At 49.9% G+C, this 7,787-nt stretch overlaps 1 protein-coding gene across 1 annotated transcript; it reads right to left on the minus strand.

Annotated features, from left to right (window-relative positions):
• Positions 1–985: 985 nt before the first annotated feature.
• Positions 986–6,894, minus strand: SPMIP1 (sperm microtubule inner protein 1). Its single transcript, XM_081880233.1, has 2 exons — positions 6,313–6,894; positions 986–1,160 (listed from the first exon to the last, which is right to left on the minus strand). The coding sequence occupies exons 1-2, from the start codon at positions 6,773–6,775 to the stop codon at positions 1,051–1,053; spliced, it is 573 nt and encodes a 190-aa protein (XP_081736359.1). The 5' UTR covers positions 6,776–6,894; the 3' UTR covers positions 986–1,050.
• Between the last annotated feature and the right edge of the window lie 893 nt (positions 6,895–7,787).

Raw genomic sequence — 7,787 nt, forward strand, 5'->3', positions numbered from 1 at the left:
ATTATTATTATCATTCCGTGCGCTGCTCTGGTTTGCCAGAAGCGGCTTAGTCATGCTGGCCACATGACCCGGAAGCTGTACACCGGCTCCCTCGGCCATTAAAGCGAGATGAGTGCCGCAACCCCAGAGTTGGCCACGACTGGACCTGATGGTCAGGGGTCCCTTTACCTTTATGACTTCCCTTAATCCAGACAATAGACTTCCGCTGATGCAGCCTAGAATAGCATTAGCCTTTTTTGCTGCTGCATCACACTGTGGGCTCATGTTCAGCTTGTGGTCCACCAAAACCCCCAGATCGTTTTTCCAGGTACTGCTAGTAAGCAGGTTCCCCCATCCTATATTTGTGCATCTGGTTCTTCCCGCCTAAAGGCAGGACCTGACATTTGTCCCTACAGAAATTCATTTTGTTAGTTTGGGCCCACTTCTCCAAGCTGTGAAGGTCACCTTGATCCCCCTTCTCTCTGCCATCTCTCGCCCAGCTGCATGTGGAGGAGCGGAGACGCGAACCCGGTTCCCCAGATTACGAGACTACCGCTCTTAACCACTACACCACACTGGCTATAAGAAATAAAATGATTATTTATTATTATTATTATTATTTTGAATGCAATGAAAATAATGGATCCTACCCGACCAGCCATCAACACAGGTGTCTATGGTGTTAAAGATACTCATCATTTTGCAACTCTTAACACCCAATCTGACTTTTTTTAAAAAAAAAAAAAAAAAACACACCTCTGGGTTTGATCTCAAGCGCTTACGTTGAATAAACCTGGTATCTTGCGCTCAGGCTGAAGTGAACAATTGCTCTTCCGCAAGCTGCACTAAGCTCCGCCCTCTTCCCATGGAACCCACAGGCTCCGCCCTCTGCCCCGCCCCCATACCCCAACAGGCTCCTCCCCCAGCCATATCAGTCAAGGATGCCCTTGGCCCTGACCGTTCTCCAGGTGTTTGGAAATCAAGGAAAGGCACCAGAGAAGGAGACTCGAGTGATAAAACATGTAGAGCTTTGTTTGCAAGCGCGAAGCCGGGGGAGCAGGCGGGTCTCGCTCAGAGGGCCACGTCGCGCGGGTGGAGCAGGGAGAAGGCGCCGTTCTTGCGGAAGAAGCTGTCAATGCGGCACTTGGGGGTGGGGGCGATGTGGCTGGTGGCCAGTTTCCCTGGGGAGACACAAAAGGGTCAGGGTGAAGAACAGCAGAGCCACCTGCAGGATCAGGCCAGAGAGTGGCCCACCTACTCTAGTGTCTAATAATAATAATAATAATAATAATAATAATAGAAAACTTAACTTCAAATACAATTTACATCCCCCTTGCAAAATATACAAAACAGCTTCCCAGTCTTACCTCTGGGGTATCTTTTTATCCCACCTTTGTTCTGCTGCACTGTATGGTGGAATCTACACCCATATATTAAAAAAAAAAAAAAACGCTGCAAAAATGCTTTAAAAAAAAAACCACGACGTTTCGAAAAATACATTAAATTTGGCATAGCTCGCCGCCGCCATCCGGTGTCACATTTGTGTATTGCTCTTTGCAATGCTTTTAAAACGTTTCATTTGCAGCCGTAAGTCCTGCCAAACTAAATCTAATACGTATTTCCTCTAACACATCTTTTGTCATTTTCAATCCGCTGCTCATAATTCAAATCCTGCCCGCAATTTCACTTGGTTTATAGTTCTTTCCCAAATATTCTGAGAAGGGTTTCTACTCTTCAACACAGAGTTCGCCGTTTTGATTTCTCCTTCCCGGCGTTCGCCAATTCTGCAGAGCCCATTAGCTTTGCAAGCCTTTCCTCTTTAGTCGGGTCTTCTTCTTCCTGCCAATTCTGCACCTATAGAATTCTGGTAGCTGTTGCTACATACATAAATAGTTTGATCATATTCTTTGGTACGTTTGTCCCCAATATCCCCAGAAGAAAAGCTTCAGGCTTTGGAGAATTGCCAATTTTAACATCTCAGCACCCAGTGTCAGGAGTTCAGCCTACACTCGAGTAGGAGGACCCTGGCAGAGACACCTGTCCAACTGGCATGCTCTCTCCCTCCTGGTCATTCGTTTGGGAGCTTCAAAAGCTTTCTTCTGCCCAAACATCACAGCGACCGATGCCAACAGACATCGGCACACTTAGGGATCCGCAGAGTCTTCACAGCTTGCGTAACAGACCTCAGCAACTCAGCATTTTGGCTAATCTACTTTATTTACATATAAACACACACGGAGCACTGCAAGATGGCTCCCTCTCTCTCTAGCATCAGACAGCAAAGAGAAGAAGAACAAAGGACAATAGTCCCGCTTCACGGAACACAGTAACACAAACATCCTGTGTCTGTCACTTCCCACTCTGTGGAGTCAAAACATATACCGTCATGTGATAGACAAAAATCCCATGACTGCAATCATGGAGCAGGAATTCCAACACCCAGCTCCCACAGGGGCCGATGAGATGCCCCCCAAGGGACATTTGTCCCTATGGATCGGTCCCGCTTTGGCCAAACCCAGTTGTAGCCAACCGCTCTCCTGATGTTCTTCTGTCCCCTCCCATCCGCCCTGCCAGGTTCTCTAGAATAGCATTGGCCTTTTTTTGCTGCTGCATCACACTGTGGGCTCATGTTCAGCTTGTGGTCCGCTAAGACCCCAAGATTTCTGTGGAGGCAGCCCAGAAAAGCAACCTGACATTGCTGCGTAACCCAAAGCCAATTTCCACCCACTAGTCTTTTTCCAGGGGGCACCTAGGACTCCCGTCCTCTCCCAGCAGCTGTAAGGAATGTTATGGTTTGAATGGACCTAATGTGCTGGTCCGGGGGGGGGGGGGAGGTTACCGTGGGGCGAGGTCCAGGACCTGAGTTGAGGGTCAGCAGACAGTCCTCCTCGGGTGAAGCGGGGTCCACAGAGGGAAGCCAGGCAAGGACAGGAACTCTGGGGGAAACAGGACTGGATGCTGGCCGAAACAGCTCTAGTTATCTCCCGCTTGGACTACTGCAATGCGCTCTACGTGGGGCTACCTTTGAAGGTGACCCGGAAACTACAACTAATCCAGAATGCGGCAGCTAGACTGGTGACTGGGAGCGGCCGCCGAGACCACATAACACCGGTCTTGAAAGACCTACATTGGCTCCCAGTACGTTTCCGAGCACAATTCAAAGTGCTGGTGCTGACCTTGAAAGCCCTAAACGGCCTCGGCCCAGTATACCTGAAGGAGCGTCTCCACCCCCATCGTTCTGCCCGGACGCTGAGGTCCAGCTCCGAGGGCCTTCTGGCAGTTCCCTCACTGCGAGAAGCAAAGTTATGGGGAACCAGGTAGAGGGCCTTCTCGGTAGTGGCGCCTGCCCTGTGGAACGCCCTCCCACCAGATGTCAAAGCGATAAACAACTACCTGGCATTCAGAAGACATCTTAAGGCAGCCCTGTTCAGGGAAGTTTTTAATCTGTGATATTTTAGTGTATTTTTGGTTTTTATGGAAGCCGCCCAGAGTGGCTGGGGAAACCCAGCCAGATGGGCGGGGTACAAATAATAAATTATTATTATTATTATTATTCAACAACGTTGCTCCTGCAACCTGGGACCAGGCTAACTGGCCTTTATCTGTTCTGAGGCCAGGGGCGGTCCCGGCCCCCGCCTCTCCTGGCCTTAAGGCGAGCACTCCTCCTGGGAGAAACCAGTTCCCTTCGCCTCTCTGCCCTGAGCCTCTGCAGTTCAGGAGAGGCTGAAGGGTTACTGGGGCCAGGGGGAGACTCACCTGCAGGCACTGAGTCCTCAACCACCTCTGGAGCCAGAGTGGGATCACCTGGTACCTGCTCCTGAGGATCCGGCACAGGTGCAGGCGCTTCAGAATCAAGGCCCTGCCCCAGTTCAGCCGGCCCTGGAGGCGGGGACTCCTGTGCAGGCTGGGATTCCTCCGGTTCAGCGTCTGAATCGGATTCCCAGGCCATCAAACCTAAAATGATTGAAGACCAGCAACACAAAACGGATGCTGTTGATGAACTAATAACGAACTGTGTTGGTCAAAGAGCCAATGGAATGTGCATGTTCCGGCCAAGTGAACGGTACACGCAAGGAAGCGTAAAGACTGACTATACTACACTAGTTGCAAACAATGAGTGTTGAAACATGCCAAAAGCTACTCAACACTAGCTCCGAACAATGAGTGTTGTGATTTGCCAAGAACAGGGCAAGAACAAAGGACCTCTTGTTATTAAATATGCCAAGAAAAATGCCCACCAAGAACTCTGGCCAATATAAGTTTCAGCAGTGGGAGGGGTCCCTACTCCCAAATCAATAGTCAGCAATTCGTTACAGCATTAGAGAAAACAAGTTATAAAACATCTAAATTCTAAACTATCATAAGTTATAATAATTTAGAATTTAAATGTATTTTTGTGTAATGTTTGATACTTCCAGCTGATGAAGGTGAATACATCGAAACAGGGCCCTGTCCTGGTTTCTGATCCATAATTTGACTTCTGACTTCTGCTTAATAATTGAAACTAAGACCTTCACGTCGAATCTGACTATGGACTAACATGAACTTATCTCTATTCATAAACTCTTATATCTAATGCTGTAGCAAATGACTGTGTTATACATATCCTTATGAGTTTGAGTTTGTAATCTCAATCTGAGTTAGTAATCCTTGTCAGAATACAAACTTTTGAATGGATTGGTTTTTGTTACAATTGACTATCGATTTGTGAGTAGGGACCCCTCCCACTGCTGAAAATTCCATTGCCCTGAGTTCTTGGTGTGCTTTTTTCAAGGACGAAGGACCGCCAAGAACATGACGAAGGTACCGCCAAGAACATGCCAAGGAGCGAGGATTGCCAAGACTCAGAAGAGCAGCAGGACGAGTATATAAGAAGAGACTTTTCAGACTGCTCGCGCTTTCCTAGGGTACAGGGCGTCTCATATATGTTAAACAACAGATAAAAGAACCTATTTGGTCATATAACAGAGCCAACTCCTATGCGCTGAGGTCCCTTTGCCCCCTCGATGAAATATTTCAGGGGGTCGACCCCCCAAAGCTTATGGACATTGCCTTTCAAATGGGTGTTTGCCACATCATGGGATAAATTGTGCAGGGTGGGGTTTACCCCCCAATATTTAATTTTTCCGAAAGCAGCAGCACCCCTCCCGCACCCCCTCGGTTGGCGCTGTGGGTTAAACCACAGAGCCTAGGGCTTGCCGATCCGAAGGTCGGCGGTTCAAATCCTCGTCAAAGTGCAAGTAGATAAACAGGTACTGCTCCAGAAGGAAGGAAACGGTGTTTCCATGTGCTGCTCTAGTTCGCCAGAAGCGGTTTAGTCATGCTGGCCATTGTTAAGTCATTTATCAATTTATCGAAGGGAAACAATATTTCTCCTTCCAGTGTTTCAGTATTAGTCTTTTTGCAGATGTGAGGACATGGAAAATGCATTTACGTTGACTGATTGCCAGGTCCCATATATTCGGTATATAGTTAAGAGGATCTGAAATTATTAGCACTTTCCCCACCATGATATTTATATACCCTAATACTTCCCCCAGGGACGCGGGTAGTGCTGTGGTCTAAACTACAGAGCCAAGGACTTGCCGATCAGAAGGTCAGCAGTTCGAATCCCCGCAACAGGGTGAGCTCCCGTTGCTCGGTCCCTGCTCCTGCCAACCTAGCAGTTCCAAAGCACAAAGTGCAAGTAGATAAATAGGTACCACTCTGGTGGGAAGGTAAACGGTGTTTCCGTGCGCTGCTCTGGTTCACCAGAAGCAGTTTAGTCATGCTGGCCACATGACCTGGAAAAACTGTCTGTGGACAAATGCGGCTCCCTCGTCCAGTAAAATGAGATGAGCGCCGCAACCCCAAAGTCATCCGCGACTGGACCTAATGTTCAGGGGTCCCTTTACCTTTTACCTTTTAGCAGCAACCCTCCCACACCCCCTCAGTTGGCGCCATGGGTTAAACCACAGAGCCTCTTGGGCTTGCTGATCAGAAGGTTGGCAGTTCAAATCCCCGTGATGGGGTGAGCTCCCATTGCTCTGTTCCAATTCTGCCAACCTAGCAGTTCAAAAGCACGTCAAAGTGCAAATAGATAAATAGGTACCACTCCGGCGGGAAGGTAAACGCCGTTTCTGTGCACTGCTCTGGTTTCGCCAGAAGCAGTTTAGTCATGCTGGCCACATGACCTGGAAAAACTGTCTGCAGAAGCGGACAAACGCCAGCTCCCTCAGCCAGCAATGAGAGATGAGCGCCGCAACCCCAGAGTCGTCCATGACTGGACCTAACGGTCAGGGGTCCCTTCACCTTTTAGCAGCACCCCTCCCGCACCCTCTCGCTCCCACTCACCCATCTGCCAGCCATAGTTGAAGTTGGTGGTGACAGGAAAGGTGTATTTGTCCTCCGGGTTCAAGAGCAGGCGCAGCTTCAGGTAGCGCTTGCGCCCTTCGTCCTCGTGCGAGATGCCCTGGTATAAGAGGTTGCGCAGCTCGCGGGGCGCAGGCCTCATTTCCATCTCCAGGATCGCGGCGTCCACCCCGGTCAGGTCTCGCTCCCGCGCCAGCCCTGCGGGGGCTGCTGTGAGAGGCGGGATGGGGCGCTGGGGGGTTACGTCCAGTGGGGCCGGCTTGACGGAGGGGAGCCGTAAGGTGTTGTCCACAGCCTTCTTCCGACGCTCCCTCTGCGCCTGCTGCTTGGCCTTCACGATGGCGCCGTACTTCTGGTGCCAGCGGTAGCGCATCACGAGCTCTTTGTTGTACTCCTCCTTCCAGAAGTTCTGCTGTAGGGTGTCCATGTTCAGCGGCCGCGCCATGGCTGGCTAAGGGACCTGCAGGCAGCGCCCAGGACTGTCCTCGATGCCACAAGCCAACCGGTGAGCCAGAGTCAGGGTGCCAGGGGTGGGCATCCCTGGGGAGACCTCCTTGGGGTAGGCAGCGCCTCACAGATGCTTCAAGCAGCCCCTTGTGACGTCATGGGTCTCCCCAGCCTCCTGCCAAAGGCATTGGTGGGGGGCAAAAGGATCCTCAGCGGTGGCCCAGCTATGCCCTTATCCAGCTATGCCCTTAGCCTAACTCAGGGGTAGGCAACCTAAGGCCCCAGGGGCCAGGTGCAGCCCAATCGCCTTCTCAATCTGGCCCACGGATGGTGCGGGAATCAGCGTGTTTTTGCATGAGTAGAATGTGTCCTTTTATTTAAAATGCATCTCTGGATTATTTGTGGGGCCTGCCTGGTGTTTTTACATGAGTAGAATGTGTGCTTTTATTTAAAATGCATCTCTGGGTTATTTGTGGTGCACAGGAATTAGTTCTTTTTTTTTTTTTTTCAAAATATAGTCTGCCCCCCCCAAATGGTCTGCGGGATGGTGGACCAGCCCATGACTGAAAAAGGTTGCTGATCCCTGGGCCTAACTCCTGTTGTTGGTGCTCTGGTAACCTCATTATTATTATTATTACTACAGTGGTGCCCCGCAAGACGAACGCCTCGCAAGATGGAAAACTCGCTAGACGAAAAGGTTTTCCATTTTGGAGGCGCTTCGCAAAACAAATTTCCCTATGGGCTTGCTTCGCAAGACGAAAATGTCTTGCAAGTTCCTGTGGGTTCCCCCCCTTTTTCTAAGCCGCTAAGCCGCTTATCAGCTGATCCGCTAAAAGCCGCTAAACCGCTAATAGCGCTGATCCGCTGTCAATGGGCTTGCTTCGCAAGACAAAAAAAACGCTATACGAAGAGCCTCACGGAACGGATTAATTTCGTCTTGCGAGGCACCACTGTATTATTATTTTATATAGAATGCACACACAATACAACTTGTTGTTGTTGTTGTTGTT

The sequence above is a fragment of the Podarcis erhardii genome (genome assembly GCF_964252035.2).
Source record: "Podarcis erhardii genome assembly, chromosome: 10".
In the NCBI taxonomy this organism is placed as follows: domain Eukaryota; kingdom Metazoa; phylum Chordata; class Lepidosauria; order Squamata; family Lacertidae; genus Podarcis; species Podarcis erhardii.